This window comes from Megalobrama amblycephala, linkage group LG1 (genome assembly GCF_018812025.1).
Source record: "Megalobrama amblycephala isolate DHTTF-2021 linkage group LG1, ASM1881202v1, whole genome shotgun sequence".
NCBI classification, from domain to species: Eukaryota; Metazoa; Chordata; class Actinopteri; order Cypriniformes; family Xenocyprididae; genus Megalobrama; species Megalobrama amblycephala.
In genome coordinates this window covers 9403089-9427840 of record NC_063044.1, presented here as the reverse complement: position 1 = coordinate 9427840, position 24752 = coordinate 9403089, and the positions used below count along the sequence as shown (strand labels likewise).

The following is a 24752-nucleotide window of genomic DNA, read 5'->3' as shown; positions in this document are numbered from 1 at the left end:
AAAGGTCCTTATAACACTTATGTGTTGTGCAGGTATGGACATACCGCATACACAAACATTTAAATCTGCTCGACACGAATGCATAGACACCAAACATGGCATAATTGAAGTTACCATGCAGGTCATAACATTTAACAATCATCAAACATGTAAATACAATGAGTACAATACAACAACAGTAATAATGGATACCATTTCCTGAGAAGGATTCATTTATAGCACAGTCTGTCTATACATTAATGCCATAGAGTCTGTGTTCTGTGTGGAAAATGCAGGAAAGATGCAGATTTTCTTTGTCTCTTCTCTGCTCTCCATGCGGCAACCACATTCCTCAGCGCAATAAACTTGTAACTGAAAACTTCCCGGGGGATGGGGACAGTCAAATCCCAGAGTGAGCTTAAAACTATTGGTGAACTAACAAATAATTGTGTCTGATTTGTCTCAGTCATTACAATTACATAGTTTAACCATACATATTTTGGTGCAGTGTCCCGTCGTCGCCGGCAGTGAAGCATGTCAAAACCCAATAGAAAGTCATAAAACTTTAAAATGCACACATAAACGTCAACTGTCTCTGTCTGTCACACAGCCGCTAGCCATGTAATGACGCTCAGCTCATTGTTGCCATGTCTGGGATTGGGATACTTTTACACTTGTGCTGTGATTACACTACTTTTGGGATGGTTTTGTTGCACAGACCTGGCAACCCTCCACTCCAAAACCCCACCCCTTTCATGCACTTCGAAGTGCGCGGCCCCTGAATTGGGACACAGCATCTGTCACTTCAAGTTTGTTTAAATACAGCCTCATCATGTCTTCCCATTCCATGACTGAGTATTTGTCTGAACTATCTCCTCGAAAGTGAGGAGGTGCGGAAACCTCAGCTTTCAGGATCAAGTTCATTTTCGACGCATCAATGACAGTAGTATTTGATGGGTCAGTCAAATGACCACTGACACCTTCCTGTAACTTTCTAGCAGATGGATGATTAGAAAAGTCAGGCCTTATCATACTCTCTCTAATTGATTGCCCAATCTCAATACCAATTTGTTTTATGAGGTTACTCATCTGATCAGACATTTCTGACTCTAGAGGAGCAAATTTGTAGTTACTGGCTGCAGCGATTGGACTACCACACATTTGGACTCTGTCATTTGGGGAAAGACCAATAGCTCCACCCCGACCTGTACTACAGTACTCAGGATCTTCCAACAGCTTAATTTTGTCTGGCGTATTCAAAAGACTGCCCCGCCCCCTACCAGCTGTAAATGTGTTGTCCCACCCCAAATCACTTCGTTTAGCAGCCATTTCGCTCAGGCATCAGAATATACTCTCAAAACACAAAAATATTAATAAAACAAAATAAATCAATGTAAAAGAAACTGTTTAAATTCAGAAAAGTGAAGGAAAAAAAAAAAAAAAATTGACCTTAAACCTCATATAAAGCGCAGTCCACTTCTTTTTCAAAGTCCTCCTGTCAAAAAAAAAGTCAGTTGATGACGTGAAGTACCTTCATCTACAGTTCAGTCAAAACAAGTTAGGCGGCAACACTCCTCGATGATCCAGCACGCTGCTCACTCGATCCACCTCAGACACAAATCACCAGTTCAACAGTCTGTGCTTCGCCCACCTGCGTTTTCAGCATTGAATTTCTGCAACTCAGTTTATCAGCAATCTCCTCCTCGCGACAGCTCAATCCGTCAGACGTCCGAACGCCGCCGAAGAAACAGCAACAGATGACAGAAGCCCTGTCTCTCCTCCAGCTCCCCTCATCGATAGCCGCACTCCACGTCAGCAATCCCGGCGGTCGACAACGATCAACCAGTCGACGGGTCATGGCACCAGTTTTGTAGCGGTTGTTCCTCTGCGTTGTGTTGAATTTTTGATGGTAAATAAAGAATCATCCACACAAAGCTGGTTTTTGACCAAGGTGATTTAATTGCAGTGCCTGTGTGGTGAAACACACAAACAGGCAGGCACTGTTATCTGCAAACTGCTCTTAATTTTTGCCTCTGCTCTCTAGTGGCATTGCAGGAAAGAAGACGAACTTCCGATTGCGCTGTGATTTGAACGCCTTACTCAAGTATTACGTCAGCCGACGTACATACTATATTTAATAAAAGCACGCAACATTTTCAAAATAAATGCCCCAAAACAATTAATAATAAAAACAAATAATATATATATATATATATATATAAAAAAAAATAAAAATGATTTATAATCTGGTGTAACAACATATCCCTGCTACATCTGATATTTAATAAAATAAATATGACTATTTTTCACTACAGCATGAGTTTATATTGATGATCAACAGTCTAAAAGTTGTGCATCACACCTACATGAACATATATTGTTTATGAGCATACAGTAGGGTAAGTGAAATATATAATGATATTTACATGACTTGACAGTTTATTTTATTTTCCCTCTGAAATATTGAGCTGCTTTTCCCTTTTTTACAGATTTACAGAACTTGATTCTCTTGTAACTGAAAGCGTTTAGAGAAACAGCCTCACATGAGATCTGATTTGATAGTTTCAGATATATATATCTGAAACTATGTTCAATATATGTTCATGTAGGTGTGATGCACAACTTTTAGACTGTTGATCATCAATATAAACTCATGCTGTAGTGAAAAATAGTCATATTTATTTTATTAAATATCAGATGTAGCAGGGATATGTTGTTACACCAGATTATAAATCATTTTTATTTATTTTTTTATATATATATATATATATATTATTTGTTTTTATTATTAATTGTTTTGGGGCATTTATTTTGAAAATGCATAAATAAATAAAGCATAAAAGAGCTTCATTTCAGAAGAAGAGATGCTGATGGAGATTTTCTAGTGATCAGGGCAGCAGATTGAAGCTCTGAAGCTCCAGAAAGACTGAATTACCAATGGTGTTCAGCAGCGATACTGTGGGTATTTGTAGTGAAGACATAGAAATAAAGCACACTATCAGGAGACGATGGGATTTCTTCATTCTGCTGATCTGAATCACATTCACATCAGTCATTCACAAACCAGTTCAGGATTAAATCAGTCTCAAATGTACTTTTATTCAATCTGATGAACAATTTACAATATGAATATTAAAGCAACTTTATTACTCTGTTTATTACAGATTCAGAATAGTGTGTGTGTCTGATCTAGATGTGTAACTTCTAGATGACAATGAAAAACATGAATTAAAAATGAATTAATACAAATGTGATGAAGTGAGATTTGATGAGTGTGTGTGAAGATCAGAAAAAGGATTTACAGAGTGTCTCTATCCTTTAATATCACACAGAGACACTGAGAAGGAATAATAATAAACACCAAATCCAGCATAGAGGGGTTCAGTGAATGTGGTGTTGAATGTGTGTAAGCGTGTGAGTGTGTGTGTGTCAGAGACGCTGTAGAAGGACAGAGTGCCGGCCGACACGTCCACATACACTCCTGCTCTCTTAGAGGATGAAGGGACAGCAGGTGTAACAGTTTTGTTATTATTGTGACGGACAGAGAATCCTCTATCAGAGCAGTGCAGACACCAGGATTTGACATTCCTTCCAAACATGAAGTCATAACTCTGTCCTTCCCTGCTGATTCCTTCATATGTCACTGATATATCAGTATCTCCACTCCATTCAGCCTCCCAGTAACAGCGTCCAGTCAGTCTCTCTCTACACAGAACATGAGGATACTCATCAAATCTCTCTGGATGATCAGGATATGGCTGACGCTCTGACAAGCGCGTCACCTTCCTGTTCCCATCGGACAGAACGAGTCGAGTGTCTGCTGTGTTTGGATCCAGTGTGAGATCACAGGCATCTGAACACAAGAAGAGAGAAACATCAAGAACAAAAACAGTGAAGATGTGTGTGTGTGTTTACAGCTTTGACAAAATGTCCTCCAGATTCTCAAATGTCCTCACTAATCCAGTGAAAGCTGTTGAACAGAGACTAGAGATTCAGACCTCACTAGCAGTGCCGGTCCTAGACTTCTGGAGCCCTAAACAAAACTGTGTGAAAAAGCTGTCAGGCCTGAAACAGAGCAGACTAGTGTTGTCAAAAGTACCAAAGCGACACTTAAATGTGAAGGCGCAATGATAGCAGGCTTTCTGCAGTAGCAGCTCGGCTCATTCCTGTGTGTGTTTGTGTGTGTGTGTGAAGAGCCTCAACGGATTCTATTTACTGTGTGTTTCTGCAGTGTTGATCATTGTAGCCAATCACAGACACGTTTATTGATCATGTGAACACAACGGCCAATCAGATGCATTTAGTCAGAATCAGCTCAATCCTCCAGAGTTTGTTCACTCTCCAATGGTTTCTCTATAACCAACAGTGTGAACATGATGTCAATAAGAGATAGAGACAGATTTGATGATCGTAACAGCAGTTTTCACTCAGTCAGTTTGTGCTGCGGCTGAATTGAAGTCAAATCACATTCATTGATTATAAAGAAACACATTCAGAATTTGAGTGACAGTTTTATTGTTCATGCTGCTAAGTTCACACAGTTTCAGGAGTTACAGCCGTATTGAACTGAATCTGAAACTGTGATGATTGACATTGTGATAATAAGCAGAGCAACAGACGGACAAAAACAATCTGATATGAACAGATCTGTGCATTAAGACTTCAAGTTTAAAACAGGCCTGACACTTGTTCTGTTTCTTTCTTTTTCATTTCATTACTAACTTTTCATTTGATCTTGATCAATGTTCACTTTACTGAACAATATGTGAAGGCTACATGCTAATGTTTTAATGCATTAACATAATAATTATTAACAGCAATAATAAAAACTTCACTTATTTAATGCTTTCATTTTCAAATAATTACATTTAAAAAGCTATTAAAATAAAATTACAATTACAAACCTGATTCCAAAAAAGTTGGGACACTGTACAATTTGTGAATAAAAAAGGAATGCAATAATTTACAAATCTCATAAACTTATATTTTATTCACAATAGAATATAGATAACATATCAAATGTTGAAAGTGAGACATTTTGAAATTACATGCCAAATATTGGCTCATTTTTGATTTCATGAGAGCTACACATTCCAAAAAAGTTGGGACAGCTAGCAATAGAGTACCTCAGGGATGACGTGTTTTTGTAGGCCAACACGGAAGTTAGTGGCGCACAGGTTCCCTCGATTGAAGGCCTATGCATTTTTCCCATAGACTTTTGGAAAATCGCAAAAAATAAGCTCTGTGTTTAACAAAGGGTTATGACACTTACACGTGTTGTCTATCAAGATAATTTATAGACATTTATAGATTTTGAAGCCTAAATAAAGTCATCAGATATAAAAGGCTAACAGTAGGCTATAAACGGACTACAGCACACCATGTCGTGGATCAAAGTCACCACCACCAAGCTTTCTCAAACTTTATTTAGAAAACAACTTTATTTAAAACATGCTCGCCGATTATGATCTGCGCTGTGTATGAATACTTATCCACTTTTTCATGAGAAATGATGTCCAAATGTCCCGTTTGTCATGATGACGCGTACGTCTAAAGTCCCCGCCAAAGGAAGTAGTCCCTTTTAGCAATTTGTTAGCAACCGCCAATTTTAAGACACAGTAAAAGTTTTTAAAAAAATCACAAGAGGGTTATAACTGGTGTGTTTTATGTCATAGATTAAAACGTGAAAGCATTTAGAGGCTTTGTTAACCACAGACCTTATTTCAGGCGATTTAGCAAAAACCCATTCAAAAAACCCATAGACTTTATGGCGTTGGAACCAGAAGCCCTAAAATGCTAACTTGCTTCCGGGTTTTGCCTACAAAAACGAGTCATCCCTGAGGTACTCTATAAGAGGCCGGAAAAGTTAAATGTACATATAAGGAACAGCTGGAGGACCAATTTTGAACATATTAGGTCAATTGGCAACATGATTGGGTATAAAAAAAAAAAGAGTCTCTCATAGTGCCAGTGTTTCTCAGAAGTCAAGTTGGGCAGAGAATCACCAATTCCCCCAATGCTGCGGCGAAAAATAGTGGAGCAATATCAGAAAGGAGTTTCTCAGAGAAAAATTGCAAAGAGTTTGAAGTTATCATTATCTACAGTGCATAATATCATCCAAAGATTCAGAGAATCTGGAACAATCTCTGTGCGTAAGGATCAAGGCCGGAAAACCATACTGGATGCCCGTGATCTTCGGGCCCTTAGACGGCACTGCATCACATACAGGAAGGCTACTGTAATGGAAATCACAACATGGGCTCAGGAATACTTCCAGAAAACACTGTCGGTGAACATAATCCACCGTGCCATTCGCCGTTGCCGGCTAAAACTCTATAGGTCAAAAAAGAAGCCATATCTAAACATGATCCAGAAGCGCAGGCGTTTTCTCTGGGCCAAGGCTCATTTAAAATGGACTGTGGCAAAGTGGAAAACTGTTCTGTGGTCAGACAAATCAAAATTTGAAGTTCTTTTTGGAAAACTGGGACGCCATGTCATCCGGACTAAAGAGGACAAGGACAACCCAAGTTGTTATCAGTGCTCAGTTCAGAAGCCTGCATCTCTGATGGTATGGGGTTGCATGAGTGCGTGTGGCATGGGCAGCTTACACATCTGGAAAGGCACCATCAATGCTGAAAGGTAAAAGTTCTAGAACATGCTCTACATATGCTCCCATCCAGATGTCGTCTCTTTCAGGGAAGACCTTGCATTTTCCAACATGAAAATGCCAGACCACATATTGCATCAATTACAACATCATGGCTGCGTAGAAGAAGGATCCGGGTACTAAAATGGCCAGTCTGCATTCCAGATCTTTCACCCATAGAAAACATTTGGCGCATCATAAAGAGGAAGATGCGACAAAGAAGACCTAAGACAGTTGAGCAACTAGAAGCCTGTATTAGACAAGAATGGGACAACATTCCTATTCCTAAACTTGAGCAACTTGTCTCCTCAGTCCCCAGACGTTTGCAGACTGTTATAAGAAGAAGAGGGGATGCCACACAGTGATAAACATGGTCTTGTCCCAACTTTTTTGAGATGTGTTGATGCCATGAAATTTAAAATCACCTTATTTTTCCCTTAAAATTATACATTTTCTCAGTTTAAACACGGGAAACAGGGACAGATCCAGAACGCGGGAAACAGACACAGATCCAGAAAGCGGGAAACAGAGACAGATCCAGAACGCGGGAAACAGAGACAGGTCCAGAACGTGGGAGACAGGGACAGATCCAGAACACAGGAAACAGGGTCAGAACCAACAATCAGATGAACACAGGAACACTGAGAAATACAGTCGACACTCACAAAACCTCTCAGAGAATGATAATGAGAACCAGGCTTTTATAGGCAGAGCTAATGAGGCTAATGAGCAACAGCTGTATGTAATCATGGCTGATGATCCGGGCAAAGGTTTATGGGGAATGGAGTCTGACAGTAGTCTGGAGTCTGGAGCCCTCTGGTGGCGATCAAAGGCACTCCAGCTGGTGTCTGTGACAGGGCTATCATGATTATTCTAGAGGAACTGTTGCTGCTGAATTATCCACTAAACTAGTTTATTATAGTATTTTGTCATGAATTATGATTATATATTTTTCATTTGTTATTTTTCTTCACAATGAAGTTAGTCTGTATTTAGTATATTGACTCTATTGACCAGCTGCCACTGAAACATGTATAAGAACGTTTGATTTTTGATGTGTACTGAACTAACATTACATTTCATCATGGGGCATTTCTAATGAAAAACATGGACTAATGTTGATTTTTAATTAATTCATTGACTAAATAAGATAGGAATTTAAAACATTACAAAATAATCTACATTCTTCTTGTCATGTCTCTGCTCTGGACAGATATCTTTGATTTGAAGCCATAGGTCTTGTCCACACTAATATGTTTTTGTTTGAAACTGATCTTTTTCTCCTGTGAAAACTGAGCTTTTTGAAGATGCTCTCATGAGTGGAAAATTTTGATAAAGCTGTTTTCGTGCTGTAGTGTGACTGTGAAAACTGAGGTATTTGAAGACACTGACACATGTTTAGTCATGTGACGTGTACCTTACCGATAGATATCTGTGTTTACACCGGTATTGTGCCTGTTATGAGCTGTTCACCTTCACACTGTTGCTAAAGATACGTTACTTTGTTCACTCTTCATTTCACAGTCCTGCAAACATGACAGAAAATTCACTCACAATTGCTGTCCTGCAGCGAAACCTGAGCGCAGTTGAGTTTAAGGCCAAACATATAATGTTGAGCGAGAGCGGCCAGGACGCATCAGTGAATGCTGAGATATTCTGATAAATAAAATGATCCTGCCAGAAGAATAGTGTGAAAACTTTACTATGTCTGATCATCTGTATTATCTCAGTGAGCTTTATTGTTTCACACATGTGCAGTAAAGTGAATTTAACATTTCTGATGTTTCAGTGTGAATGAAAAGCTTTTGGAAAACACTTGTAAACTCTAGTGTGGATGAGAGTGTGGCGTTTTTATTGTATCTGAATTAATAGTCACGTGTCAAGACATGTCATTACCATCACTGCATGATGTCTGAGTCCAAAACAATAATTAAATAAATATAAATCTCATGTATTAATAGAAAGATATTTCCACATGACTCCTCTAAAGCTGAATGCACAGTTATGTTCACATTATGTAGTGATACGCTACTTAAATCATCTTTGAGAGAAAATGAGCCCCTGGTGGAGACCGACACTGATAACCAGTTAAAAATGCCTCATAAACTGGTCAAATCATGTTTCTCTGTAAATCTAGTGTTTTTCTGTGATGTTTGTTTGGGGCATAAAATATATTATTAACCTGATAGAAAAACAATTAAAGTCTATGAGATGAGCTCAGTAATATAGTCAAACAACTGTGTGTTTTTAATCTAAACCTCCTTCACATACTTGATTTATCTTCTCCAACCCTCCTTTGACAATGCAGAACCGAAAATTAAAATCTCTTTACATCTGGAAAGAAATTCCTCACATCAGCAACCTTTCCTAAAGTCTCATCCAAAAAATAATTGATCTCATCTAAAGAGTAAACCTGATCACAACCTGGCAAATATCTGACAGATCTGAAACATCAGATAAACACCATCCTCATCCTCAGCCTCATTCATTTCATCCTCACCTAATTTTAGTAGTTTTTCTCTAGGCCGACATGAATTTACCTTCCTGACACTATTCTGATCTTCAGTGCTTCCAGATTCTGTCACTACACAATCCCTGCTTCTCTGGCCTTCCATCCCCACAACATCATGTATTTCAGAGATCTGCACTTCAGCATCTCCTTCAACTAGAGCTGTGTCCGAAACCCTATACCCTATATAATCCCTACTATATATACAAACCCGATTCCAAAAAAGTTGGGACACTGTACAAATTGTGAATAAAAACAGAATGCAATTATGTGGAAGTTTCAAATTTCAATATTTTATTCAGAATACAACATAGATTACATATCAAATGCTTAAACTAGGGGTGTAACAGTACACTCAGGTCACAATACGGTATGTATCTCGATACTGGGTTCACGATACGATACGTATCACAATATTTTGAATAAATGAAACAAATTCAAATAACAGATTTATTTAAAAAACTATTACAAATATCAATCACTTTGTTGTACATACAAGACCACATTTCAAGGTTTGATAAAAACCTTCTGTATTCAAATTAACAGCTGAATAGGTCTGTCTGTCACTGAAAAAAATGTTAAAATTAACATGAACTTAGAATTAAGAATCCTAAGGGTCGTTCTCATATCACATTTAAAAACGTGTGGAAGGCGTGGCCGCACCACTTCTCCTTCTTCCCAAAGCATTTGCGCTCTCGTGGCGTCGGTCGTTTTATGCATCCATGAACTGCACTCTCCAAGAGGATCAGGAAGTTTCAGCAGAGGATAAAATGATTTCTAGCCCTTGCATTAGCTTTACTACTAGATATATTTATGGAGATAAGATATAAAAATCACCCTGTGCAGCTCTGATCAGCTGTTCAACTGAGATTTTGATGTTTTGTTACGTCAAGGCCATAGTTGATTGGTTGGATCTTGTCACATGACCTTGGCACGCTTGCGGAATTCTGAAAAGTTGAGAATTTTTCATCTAGATGTGCCTGGAAAACGCACCGCATGCATGTCGCGACTGCGTTGCTTCCATTATGAACTCGCCTGCCACGTGGCTACATTTGAAATAACTGACTTGCACGCGGAAAAGACGCAATCGTCTCAGGTTACGTATGTAACCATGGTTCCCTGAGAACAGGGAACGAGACTCTGCGCTGACTGCGCTAGGGGAACGTCCTCCGTGACCCGTGCTCGAAATGCCAAAAATCACCACACTCCAATCCTATTGGCCGGCGACAGCCTATCACGTCAAACGGCGCGAACCGTGACGTATAAAGGGAGCGCCTGGGGAAACAGCCGACATCTTTTTGTCTTTGAGCGACTGTAGCAGGCATCCCGCAGCATGGCATGAAAGCGCAGAGTCTCGTTCCCTGTTCTCAGGGAACCATGGTTACATACGTAACCTGAGACGTTCCCTTTCGAAAGGGAACTTCTACTCTGCGCTGACTGCGCTAGGGGAACGATATACCCACGCCGCCATGCTAGAGGAGAATGCCAGTCCAAATGTCTGGACACACATCCGGCAGTTCCAGGGAAAAACCGGGGGCAGAACTCCAAGGCTGTCAGTGACAGCATTCCCTACGGCCAACAGCCCAAGCTGAGCCTAAAAGAGGCCATCCGAAAAAAGCCTACCAAGGCTGCTCGAGCATCTGGAACCAACACCCCGAGAGGGGGTTGTCCCTTTAAGGGAATGTGGCCAAGGAACCAAAGGAACCTCGGCCAGTCACTCGGGGGGAAAATCCATCCCGCTGCCACCAAGGAGGCCTAGCCAGATCCAGCGAAGCTAAATCTGGCCAAGCCAATCTTGTCTGATTTACAGAATCTCCAAGCGCAAACTCCAAAGAGGAGAGCAGGAAAGAGCGACTGCAAAAGGCAGTAAGCAACTCAAACCCACACGCAGAGACGGGCATCCTGGAGAGCGGAACTCAGCTAAACGCTATGGACCCTCGTATGAGGGGAGTACAACCACTCATCCAAGGATCTACTCAGCCATTAACAAGGTGCTGAGGAGGCTGTGCGCTAAAGACCCCTGACCCAGGGGAGCACAAACCAGCCTGGGGGCCGGTCTAACGGGAGACTTCATAGAAGTCTACAACCAAACCAGCTTAGGGAGCTAAGCACAATTACGCAGTTAACCCCGAAGGGAAGTACAAAGCTCAACCTAACAGACAGACCGTAAAGCGGGCACATAGTCATGGAGGCCGGGAAAAAGGGCCTGCAACATAACCAGAGTTCACCAGAGAACTGAATGCAGACGGCGGTAGCCCAGGATGGCCTGTAGGGCCACACCCTATTGCATAACAAGGTGGAGCAAACACCAAGACATAACAGCTGCAAGTGCCCACGAGACAGCCCGTCCAACACAAACCAACGAGCAGTGCACTCGGTGAAGTACCTTTCTACTCTTTAAGCAAGAGGAGTACAACATACGCCATCATGCGCTAAGGAAAGGCCCCGTAGGCCTATAATCCCAGCAGGCACGTGGCATCAGCTCGTGGCAGTGTTATCAGGGTTCAGGCTAAACAGACCGACTACACAGGAGGTCATAGCTGCAAGTGCCCACAAGACAGCCAGTCCAACACAAACCAACAAGCAGTGCACTCGGTGAAGTACCTTTCTACTCTTAAGCAAGAGGAGTACAACATACGCCATCATGCGCTAAGGAAAGGCCCCGTGGGCCTATAATCCCAGCAGGCACGTGGCATCAGCTCGTGGCAGTGTTATCAGGGTTCAGGCTAAACAGACCGACTACACAGAAGGTCATAGTCAACCCGAGACCCGGCCAGCCGGCGAAACCATCCCTTTTGCTGTCGAAGGTCAGCACGCTCCACAGGAGGCCTTTACGGCCAACACGACATCAGCCACTAAAGTTCTAGGAGCAAAAATAGAACCCGTTAATTTTAGCTCGACTAGAGCTAAAGGGAATAAACGCACAAAATACTCAGAGTAAAACATCTTTTACTCTCAGTGAGAGGAGTACCAAGCTAAACTCCGACATGCTAGCAAAGGAAGGCCTGAAACGGCCTGTAACCTTAAAAATGCGCGGCGATAGCTAGTGCGTTTTCTTTTTAATACAACACCCAAGGGGTATGAGACATACAGAAACCCATACAAGCAGTGCCAACATGCTAGATAAAACATGAAAGGAGGCCCCAACGGGGGCCAACAACTTCCATAAACACCTGGCAACAACAGAGTGACGTATGACTCATCATGGAATGATGCCCGTACATGACCAGCGTAGCTGGGCCAACAGGAAGCTAAAAAAGAGGCCTGGAGAGGCCTGCTATTTAAAGAACCATGTGGCACTAGCCCGTGGTCATGACAGGGCCCTAGCTACAAGGAAGGGCCAGTATAACCTAAAATGACAAATTTAAGGGAACTAGCTACACAACCTGAGCCTAGGCATACACATTCCAGCAGGCAATGTTAATCATGCTAAACAGCGTGAGCGTAACCAGCATCGTAGACCAACAGCGCTGTATCCAAACAAGCTGCATACAGAGAGGCTAAAAACAAATAGCCAACAATCAAACAGCAATGAACCCCAGATGCTGTGGTGCAAACGACCGGGAGAGGTCGGGTAAACAAAATTCCCTACACTCATCCTGAGTGTGCGATCCAACAGGTGATGCACTCAGTGAAACACAAACCCTAACCGGGGAGTACAACAACAACACCGTATTCATATATAGAGGCCGGATAAAGCCTGCTATCATAAAAAACAGGTGTAACCTGTGGCAGCACAAGCACGCTCACATAACACGCCTGCATAAACATATGAAGGGGAAATATGGGCAGAAAAACGGCCAGCAACTTCCTCAGAAGGAGGCCAGAACTAGGAACTATACAACCGCAGGGGGATAGTCATAACAGGGGGATGTAAACAAACACACACCTAACCTAGTTCTAGCCTAGCCGCTAGCTAAGGACTGTATGTAGACCAAGCTACACTCGGGCTACAAATTCCCAAACACACGGAGAAAGCAGCGCGAGCGACAGCATTAGGTGGCCGAAAAACCGGCCAACACATAACTGACGATAGCGAAAGCTAGTTCTAGCTATACACAGTATCAGCCGAGAAGCTATACCAACGCTAAACAACAAAGCGGCCATAAAGAGCCTGCCTGTAACAGTCAGCCTAACATACAGTTATTTGCCCAAATAACCCCTTAAAAACATGAACAGATGACAACTATATGCACGGGAAGCTATACAGGAAAAGCAAGGTCTATATTGAGAATGAAAAATGGACCTGGCTTACCTCCTGCGGCTCGTAGAACGCAGATTCCTCCCCGATTCGTCACACGGAGGGGAAAAACCAAAGTCCCATAAGCCTAAAAGCACTTTCACTATCAAGCCAGACGGCGGGCCGTCAGGAATATATTCATCATAGGCCCGCAACATCAGCCCGACTGTAAAGCCCGCAGCATATAGATGTCACAAACGCTACCGGGAGGCGAAGGAAGAGCGAGGGCGAGAAAAAGCCCTCACGAGAGAGGGGATCGATTACCGGCGCTGCTGGCGCCGCTCCTCGATCACCTCCCTCAGGTGTTGCTTCTTCCTTCTAGCGTCTCGCCGTCTCTGCGACTTACTCCGAGGAGGAGGAGGCGCACGAGCGGCGACACTTTCCCTCTGAGCCCGCCTCTGAGCCTCGGCTCGAGACGGCCCGGGATCTCCCGGCTGTCTGGGCCCAGAGCTGGATCTGAGCGGGATGCAAGATCTAGCGCGTCTTCGCCTCCCTGATCAAGATCCGTAAGCAGATCAGGCTGGTACGCCAGAAGCACCGTCATAGTGTGCAACACCGCACCAGCCTGACCTGCAGCGGCGTAAGCCCTGCCATTCAAACGTGACGTCACCTTCAATGCTTTGGATGGCAGGGCCCTCACCGGAGTTGCCGGGCCATGGGTAGAGAGAAAACGATCGTCTAACCTGCTGCGAGCGGGTTCCCTCCTCACGCGCTCCCAGGGCAGCTGCAGTCTGCTCGAGGCGCGTTCCATAACCTCCAGCAGCTCCGAAAAACGCCGCGCAGGGAGGCCGAGCGGGAGCCGCGGGCTCGCCCGCTTCCCCCACCTCGGCCATCTTCTGCTCTCCGGGGCTTTGGACCAAGAGAGCACTCGCTCCTGGGTCCGAGGATGTTAAAGATAAACATCGTCGTCATCCGCCAGAAGCGCGTCCTCGTCAGTCGCTTCAGCTTGAGAAAGACAGACACCCCTCTCAAATCCTTCAGCGAGTTCCACCTGCGAGCCCCATGATTTCAATCGCCGCTGAGCCTCAGCACGAGCGGGGCCGGAACCACCAGGCAACGGTGGTGGCACTTCTCCCCTCGAGAAGAGGGCCAAACGAGAACGGAGCATTTTCATAGGAAAACGCTCTCAGTTAGCACAGGCAGCACCCTCGAGTACTGATCGTGCGTGCTCCTCGCCCAGACAGAAAACGCACAAGTCGTGTGTGTCCTCCGGTGTCAGAAAACCTGGGACAAGGATCAGCACACTTCCTGAACGATTTAGCAGACATATTTTCTTTTGGCAGAGTGAAAAAAGGCACGAGCAAAAGCAGTCGCGAAAAGACAAAAGGATGTCGGCTGTTTCCGCAGGCGCTCCCTTTATACGTCACGGTTCGCGCCGTTTGACGTGATAGGCTGTCGCCGGCCAATAGGATTGGAGTGTGGTGATTTTTGGCATTTCGAGCACGGGTCACGGAGGACGTTCCCCTAGCGCAGTCAGCGCAGAGTAGAAGTTCCCTTTCGAAAGGGAAATGTGAATGTTCCCGCAGAACTTCTTGAAGCAAAGCATCACAAGCATCTTTCGATCACAGCACAGCTGTTGCTGTGGCACTGCGGTTAAAGAAAGCCACAACTTTTCTCACGCGACCAAGGAAGAGGCTGATGCGAGAAATGTTTAAACCTGCTTGCAAGATTCGCAAAACACTTACTAAACTGGAGAGCTGATTGAGACACACCCTTAATATGTGGCTTCTCTCACTGCCACCTCCATGTTGTGCTCATTGTCAATAACAAGAGCAGTACTACGAGGAGCCCTTTCAAGTTCCCACTCTTCTATAGCCGCTGTTAAAGTCTGAAGCATGAAACTTTCCATTTCCCTTTCCAGTCGTCCTGTCGTTTGACTGGAAAACCAAAATGCTGCCAGACGTCAGACTTCTGTCGGATTTCTGCAACTGTGATGAAAGCACACGCGATGCTGCTGTTGCAGAGTAGGTCACGTCGGCAGCTCAACCAATAAGATTAGACTGCCGTCATATCGTAAACGTATCGCCATCACTCTATGATACATATCGTAACATTTTTGCATCGCGAAATATCGTACTGCGATATATCGTTACACCCCTAGTTTAAACTGAGAAAATGTATCATTTTAAGGGAAAAATAAGTTGATTTTAAATTTCATGGCATCAACACATCTCAAAAAAGTTGGGACAAGGCCATGTTTAGCACTGTGTGGCATCCCCTCTTCTTTTTATAACAGTCTGTAAACGTCTGGGGACTGAGGAGACAAGTTGCTCAAACTTAGGAATAGGAATGTTGTCCCATTCTTGTCTAATACAGGCTTCTAGTTGCTCAACTGTCTTAGATCTTCTTTGTCGCATCTTCCTCTTTATAATGCGCTAAATGTTTTCTATGGGTGAAAGATCTCTAATGTTAACTGTGAAAATATATACATTTATATTTATACATTTACTCTGTATTTACGTCTGAATTTAAAGTACAGTACTTTAGGTTTTTATTCAACTGCACTCCATCTCAGTTTGTTGTTTATGATGTTCAACCTAAGTTCTGTTGTAAACAGTTGTAAAGGTACTTTATGTAATGTATAGAACAATGTATTTTAATGTAAAAATATTTAATTTACATGATGAAAAAATGATTGTATATGTTGTATGTATAATGTTTCATGTAAAATTATAAGTTGCATAAAAGAAATAAACAATGAACAGAAGAATTCTTTTATTTACAGACGTGAACATGCGTAAAAAAAAATTATCGAACAGAAATTATAGTAACAGAAATTACTCTGGCTCATTTACAAATAAATTACTTTACAAATATAATGTATACAACTTATGCATTTCATTTTTAACTTACATCACAAAAATAAGCTGTACAGAAATTAGGCTGTTTCATTGACAAAGTGACATTTAAATAATATTGATATCGACACATTTTAATGTGCCCATTTTATGCACTGTATTCTGTTCTTGAGAAAAGTGGGGGGATAGCAGCCTTTTAAAGTGCGATTCACCGCGGCGCGAGGAGGGATGACATAATTCGAGAGCGACTTCAAGTGCACCCTCTCCGTCTCCCAGTGGAATGAAGCACCGACTACACTACTGGACTTCGCGGACTACACTATCCCACAATACATTGCGCGCCAGTGACGACAGGAGTTCTGTGTGAATTCACATAAATGTAAGCAATGCCCCGTGTTCACCAATATCTAAATCAAACTGTAATATCTGTTTTTCATAACTACAATATTTGTCTCTAAGATGGAGTGCAGTTGAATAAAATCCTAAAGTACTGTACTTTAAATTCAGACTTAAATACAGAGTAAATGTATAAATATGAATGTATATATTTTCACAGTTAACATAAATTTAACATAATTGAACATAAAAAAACAAACAAACAAGGTTAACTATTGCTAACGATATAAAACTAACATTACATAGTTTAACCATACATATTTTGGTCCAGTGTCCCGTCGTCGCCGGCAGTGAAGCATGTCAAAACCCAATAGAAAGTCATAAACTTTAAAATGCACACACAAACATCAACTGTCAGCTGTCTGTCACACAGTCGCTAGCCATGTAACAACGCTCAGCTCATTGTTGCCATGTCTGGGATTGGGATACTTTTACACTTGTGCTGTGATTACGCTACTTTTGGGATGGTTTTGTTGCGCAGACCTGGCAACCCTCCACTCCAAAACCCCACCCCTTTCATGCACTTCGAAGTGCGCGGCCCCTGAATTGGGACACAGCTAGTGTATGGCATTTGAGTGCACTATATCTTCATTGAGTGAATGAAATGAAGTGAGTGAATTCAGACGCTGACGTATACACTGTGCGTCGGAGAGCTGGAGCTGTCACAGAAACGACTTGACACGATAAAACTATTTTATCCTACATGTTACTTACATTATAAAATAATGTTAATAACAATCATAATGACTATTTGGTAATCATACATGCCTCCGTGCCAGCTTTGTAGTTTAATCGATTATATAATTGGTTTGTCATGCTTATGTTTTCATAATCATTAAATACTATAAAATACTTCAAACAAAAATAAACACATTAGGCTAACAAGTGTACATAATTTCACGTGTTTATCATTTTTAATAAAGTTTTTTAGTTTGTTAGAAACTCTCATGCTCACAGATGACGTGGTCTTTGAGCGCCCTCAGGCGACCGTTATGATTTGAATACGCTACCTACAGATGATTAACGAATTTTTAAAAAAAAAATCATCCACCAAAAATATTATTTAATGAGTTAACAACAGTGCCACAAATGATTAAAACACCTTGCTGTTAGTAAAACACATTAAACTGATTTAATGCCTACATATTTTAATAATAAAAATAATAGCCTATTTAAAATTCATCTAGGCCTATGTAATAATGTCTCCCTATATTTTAGAAGGTTTTATTCAAGTAATGATTAATTTAAGAGGTAAAAAAAAAAAATAATAATAGAAATTAAATTAATTTTAAAGCAAGCTGTAAAGTAATCTCTGGATTACATTTGCTCGCATTTTCGCTCTTTCACACGAGCTCTCAACCCTCTCCGCATTGGATTTTGCGAAATAGTGCTTCAGCAAGTGTACATCGAATATACACTCGAAATCAGAGAGAATTGTGGGTATAAAGTAGTGAACGAATGTAGGGAATGAAGTCGTTCACTCAGAATTTGGACACAACTACAAAATGGCCGACACCCGATATAGTAGACTATATAGTGGATAGGGAGCGGTTTCGGACACAGATTTAGGGCTGTAGCTAACCATTATTTTGGTAATCGAGTAATTGTTCAATTATTCTAATGATTACTCGAGTAATTCGAGGTTTCATATATTTAAATACACATAAGTACTAGTACTAGTGACAATACATTTAGAGTTTGTAAAATATACACTGATGTCTATGGAAGCTGCAATAATAATCCTGTCCATTAAAATTAGACGACGCATTATATTCATATCAGATACATATTGCATACTGTGAGTATCACCGTGTCCTAACCAGATGCGATGAGATAATATTCCAGTGAAGAGCAATTTGATTGTCCACACTAGATGCGACGTGACAATGAGAAGTGATAAATTCAATCAAAACCACAGCCAATCAGAGGAGAGTGTGGGCGGGCTCTCATGGCAAGAGCACAGCAGACACAATGAAATGGGCAAGTACATAGTAAAATTCATAAATATTACACCATTTAAACATTATTTAAAGTACAAACGGAGTTACTGATCCAATCTTTGTCATAAAATACCCTTGTTTGTTCGCATTGAGTTGACAGTTTGAATGTTCTTGTGCCCATTTATTTATTTTCAAGATCTGAGGTGAATTAGCCAGTGTTGTTTTCATTACAGCTAAAAAGCTGGGAACACAGAATGATATTCAAACTCACATTAGACGCTTTTAACATTAAATAAAGCACATAAACAGTACCTGATATTATCATTCTCATACTTTGTGTTGCTGTTCCAGCTGCGACGTGGTGGAGAAATAGAAACCGTTTCTAAAATACAATATTCACGTGCCGCCGTCGCGGCTGGTTAGGACAAAAACTCTGATTAACATGGAAAAGATACCTTTTATCACTTGTTGCGGCGTCGCGTCTGGTTAGAACCTGGTGTAAAGCAAGCAACTATAAAGTTTACCCTGCTCTTCTCCCAATTCACCGGACACTTACAGGTCCTTCTCAAAAAATTTGCATATTGTGATAAAAGTTCATTATTTTACATAATGTAATGATAAAAATTAAACTTTCATATATTTTAGATTCATTGCACACCAACTGAAATATTTCAGGTCTTTTATTGTTTTAATACTGATGATTTTGGCATACAGCTCATGAAAACCCAAAAATCTCAAAAAATTAGCATATTTCATCCGACCAATAAAAGAAAAGTGTTTTTAATACAAAAAAAGTCAATCTTCAAATAATTATGTTCAGTTATGCACTCAATACTTGGTCGGGAATCCTTTTGCAGAAATGACTGCTTCAATGCGGCGTGGCATGGAGGCAATCAGCCTGTGGCACTGCTGAGGTGTTATGGAGGCCCAGGATGCTTCGATAGCGGCCTTAAGCTCATCCAGAGTGTTGGGTCTTGCGTCTCTCAACTTTCTCTTCACAATATCCCACAGATTCTCTATGGGGTTCAGGTCAGGAGAGTTGGCAGGCCAATTGAGCACAGTAATACCATGGTCAGTAAACCATTTACCAGTGGTTTTGGCACTGTGAGCAGGTGCCAGGTCGTGCTGAAAAACGAAATCTTCATCTCCATAAAGCTTTTCAGCAGATGGAAGCATGAAGTGCTCCAAAATCTCCTGATAGCTAGCTGCATTGACCCTGCCCTTGATAAAACAGTGGACCAACACCAGCAGCTGACATGGCACCCCAGACCATTACTGACTGTGGGTATTTGACACTGGACTTCAGGCATTTTGGCATTTCCTTCTCCCCAGTCTTCCTCCAGACTCTGGCACCTTGATTTCCGAATGACATGCAAAATTTGCTTTCATCCGAAAAAAGTACTTTGGACCACTGAGCAACAGTCCAGTGCTGCTTCTCTGTAGCCCAGGTCAGGCGCTTCTGCCGCTGTTTCTGGTTCAAAAGTGGCTTGACCTGGGGAATGCGGCACCTGTAGCCCATTTCCTGCACACGCCTGTGCACGGTGGCTCTGGATGTTTGTACTCCAGACTCAGTCCACTGCTTCCGCAGGTCCCCCAAGGTCTGGAATCGGTCCTTCTCCACAATCTTCCTCAGGGTCCGGTCACCTCTTCTCGTTGTGCAGCGTTTTTTGCCACACTTTTTCCTTCCCACAGACTTCCCACTGAGGTGCCTTGATACAGCACTCTGGGAACAGCCTATTCGTTCAGAAATTTCTTTCTGTGTCTTACCCTCTCGCTTGAGGGTGTCAATGATGGCCTTCTGGACAGCAGTCAGGTCGGCAGTCTTACCCATGATTGCGGTTTTGAGTAATGAACCAGGCTGGGAGTTTTTAAAAGCCTCAGGAATCTTTTGCAGGTGTTTAGAGTTAATTAGTTGATTCAGATGATTAGGTTAATAGCTCGTTTAGAGAACCTTTTCATGATATGCTAATTTTTTGAGAAGGACCTGTACATCCACCTGTGTATTTTGAAAGAAGTGGATGAATTCACGTGTTGTACATATATGCACACATATAGCTCAACTACTAACGTGATCATTATAAAGGTGCTTACACAACAAAACACATTCACTTACACATATGGCTTAAAATAAATATATAACAGCAATAACACAATAATAACTGATTCATGTAAAGTATCAAAAGCAATTAATTGTATGGTTTTATTGAACAAAACTGTTAAAATACATAATGTATTGAATTGTATAATGTTCTTTAGTATAACAAATGCCTGCAGAGGGCGCCAGCCGCCTGACGATTGTTTTTGCACTTTACAGCGCGATCTAGTTTGAGTTGAGACGTGCCACTCATGTAAATGATAACAGTTCACGTGAAGCTCTGAGACACACATAGATGACCTACACGCATGTAAATTACAGCACATATATATTAAACCTGCAGCACATACATTTATTTAATTAATTCACAGCCTTTGTAAATTCCAGTAGCATTATGCTTTATTATGATTTTTAAACAGGTTTAATATCGTGCAGAAACGGTCTAATAATGCGTTTCATGGATTCTGTGGCAAGCGCCACTTCCGGTATTTTACTGGTTACTCGACACAGGCAAATTGAAATCGAGTATTTAATTTTTTAATAATCGAGTATTCAAATTTAATCAAGGAATCATTACAGCCCTACCTTCAACCATTCGCTCATTCTCAAAAGTCAACTCCTTGTCTTTCCTTTCTTTACACTCTCAGTAGGAATTAAGAATTAACATTAAGAATCCGTGAGTTTAAAACATAAATACTTGTTGCCTAAATGACAGCACGTTTCAAATACTTGTCGCTAATTGTTCATCTGGTTGTTCATCCTTGAGAAAAACCACCACCGCTTTTTTCATTCAGGATTCAGAAACAATATTCTCATGTCCCACACGTTCAGCCACCTCCAACATCACATCTTCCACAGACTCTTTAGCATTCATGACACACCTGATGCTGTGACGGAGTGACAGAGATGACGCCTACACACTCACGTGTGACGCCATCTCAGTTTGTGTGTGTGTGTGTGTAAGTGTGTGTGTGTGCAGGGTTTTTCCTACATTGAAACGATTTTTTGTTCCACCAAAGCTTTATTTAATCAGTTATTGAGAGTTGTTTATTAGCGATGCAGATTATTGCTGCACTGACTGACAGAATGAGCAGAGCTCCTCCCTTGTGCGCGTGAACTCTCTCTGTCTTCAAAGTAGGCACTTTCTTTGCACTCTCTCTACCTCACACATAATAATCTAAATCAACTGACAAAATGCTAAAAGTTCGGAAGACAGAATCAATGTTTCACGAGGCGTATTCGGAGAATGTTTTTCCTGAATAACCGCTGGGTGTGAATAGTGCTAAAAAAATGTCACCTCATCTTCTCTGACAGGCACATGCAGCTGACATAAACCACACTTTCAGTAAACAAAAAGAAAATCCTATCCAGTGATGAAGTGTTTTTCTGTGTAGACAAATCTTTTGCGATGTCCTAATAACAGTCGCGATTCCCACGCAATGCATCAACATCCACTAATGTTCGATTCGCGACCGAATGACTCATTTGAACAGATTCATTTTAGTGAATCATGAAAACAACTGATCTGCCCACACAGCCTATAATGAATAATTTACTTGAACAACTCTGAAATGAGGTGAGTGTGCTTACTCTATTTAGTTAGTACCCCAAGAGTAGTTAGTAAAATTAGCCTTAATAATCGACAGTATTTTCAGGTTATTTAAATGACAATGTGTAGTAAATTAGGCCTACCTATAAAATCAGTTAGTTTAGACTGTAAGGTGAAACCAGAACAAAGCAAGTTGTTAGCTTGGTGAATTCAATTACATTATTAGTTAATGTAACTTTTTAATGCTATTTTTTTATTGCTGATTATATGGAAGTAATTTAATGCCAAATGTTTTTGAAATAAAAAGCTTGTTGAATTGCACTAATTGAAAAAAAATATGCATTACATTAACTGTACTTGCATTTTTATGCATTGTATTTTTAAGGTTTGCATTTTATGGGCTGAAATTCAACATGGTTGTATATTTAAGCTGTGAATATTTCAATTAAAAATATTTCACACACATTTTCATTATTAAAAATTCAATAATTTATATTCACCTTTCAGATTTCACTTCCAAAATATTCATTCTGTTTAAAAATACAACCTATAAAATTCGACTAGCAATTTTCAGTCCATTTTATTTCGCTTTACAAATTCGCTTCCACAAATTCAGTGGTTCAAATTCGGCAGAAAATTCAACATTTCACATCCGGGAACTGCAGGAAGAGCAGTAGAGTGCCGATGCATCATCTCTATCTGCTGTTAGTCTTCTTCACCAGCAGGTGCCGCTAGCGGCTGTTTACGAAGACCAGAGCAACGGCTAGTATGTCATCATTCATTCATAAAAACGGATTTACAGAAATGGAGCAAGCGGTAAGTGAATGTGTGATGATTATCAGGGCCAATATAAATGCAGAAAAGCTGATAAAGACACAAAAGCTGCATTTATGTTTAATTCAGTGTCTTTGTGGTTACCTGTGTAGTCTACATATAAGCAGCTTTCTCTCCAGTGAACGAGATTATAACGTTATTCCCGAAGCTGGTGTACAGATCAAATGTTAAATCTGAGGTAGACATATATTTCTCTCTATTGTTTAGTTTCCTCAACTTTATATCGCGGCACTGTGTTGTAATACTAGGGTTTCCCTCATTCGTCATAGGATTCCCCTGCCGTCAGGACATATAAACTCTTAACACAGCTTAATGGACTCCTACAGTGATATAAAAGACCAAACTCGCACCTCATTTGTGATGTAGGTTATACTATATAGGCTCCAAGAAAGCAGATATTCTCATAAAGTTGTTTTGATTCTGAACGTTTGATATTCGCAAATTTAGGGACCGTCTCTAAAGTTACTACATTGGTATTCACGTTTCTTCCTTCAATAGCGTTTAAAGAGAACGATTTACAGTCACAAAACCAACTCTAAAGTGTTCATCTAGGTCTCAGGTTGAACAGTGATGTGCCTACTCTCTCTCTCTCTCTCTCTCTCTCTCTCTCTCTCTCTCTCACACACACACACATACACACATGTTAGGTTTTTGTGAATTGTGGGGACTTTCCATAGGCCGCAATGCATTTTATACTGTACAAACCGTACTTCCTATCCCCCTACCCTACCCCTAACCCTAAACCTAACCATCACAGGAACCTGTGCATACCTTTATTTTCTCACAAAAACACCATTTAGTATTTTTAATAATTAATTTACATTGTGGGGACCGGTGGCCGGTCCCCACGATGTAGGTGAACTCAGGTTTATATTACATCGTGGGGACATTTGGTCCCCACAATGTAATATAAACAAACTCACACACACACACACACACACACGTGAACTCACACAAACTCTTGTAAACGCACATGCACATACATATTCAAACACACCCCACTCAAAGTAGCCTACATACACATATCCTTTTTCTTTTTTTTTCTTTTTTCTTTTTTTACACGTTCATCACACAATTCGTTCTACTTTGTTCATTTTTATTTTTCCTGCCGATATATTATCCTGCTTATACAAATTTTACATTGGGTTGCCAAAGCATTTATATGAGCAGGAAAAATCAAATTAACAAAGTAGAACAAATTGTGTGATGAATGTGTAAAAAAATAAAAGAAAAGGTATATGTGTATGTACTTTGAGTTCTGTGTGTTTGAATATGTGTGTGTATGTGTTTGTTTGTGTGTGTGTGTGTGTGTGTGTGTGTGTGAGAGAGAGAGAGAGAGAGAGAGAGTAGGGTGCATCACTGTTCGACCTGACACCTAGATGAACACTTTACAGTTGGTTTTGTGACTGTAAGCAGGGTTCCTACGCGGTTTGGAAAAGTATGGAAAAGTATGGAATTTGATTTGAGTAATTTCCAGGTCTGGAAAAGTATGGAAAAAAGAAATCAGAGTATGGAAAAATATTTGTGTTTCCAGACTATTGTCTCTATTCAGTTATCTAATTTATTATACCTGCAAACTAGACACTTTACAGCGAAATTAGCTCTTTTGAATCAAAATACATAATTTATGTGAATCGTGTAGATCCGAAGAGGTTTTTTACAGGGCGAGTGCGTGTCTCAGGATTCTCACAAGAATCGAAAATGGGCTACTTTCCCATAGACTGGAGTGAGTTGTGATCTTTCTTGGTGCTCTGTGGCGTGATAGA

The 24752-nt window shown here is 41.0% G+C and overlaps 2 protein-coding genes across 3 annotated transcripts in view; both read right to left on the bottom strand.

Moving 5' to 3' along the window:
* LOC125280859 (gastrula zinc finger protein XlCGF57.1-like) overlaps positions 1-24752 on the bottom strand; it is a 1316469-nt gene that overhangs the window by 480972 nt on the left and 810745 nt on the right. The window lies entirely within an intron of this gene.
* LOC125242885 (NACHT, LRR and PYD domains-containing protein 3-like) overlaps positions 3059-24752 on the bottom strand; it is a 64224-nt gene continuing 42530 nt past the window's right edge. For both annotated transcript variants that reach the window (XM_048151958.1, XM_048151968.1), the window contains one exon: positions 3059-3832. In XM_048151958.1, coding sequence (XP_048007915.1) covers positions 3291-3832 — 542 coding nt within the window. In that variant the 3' untranslated portion in view covers positions 3059-3290. The remainder of the gene's footprint in view (positions 3833-24752) is intronic.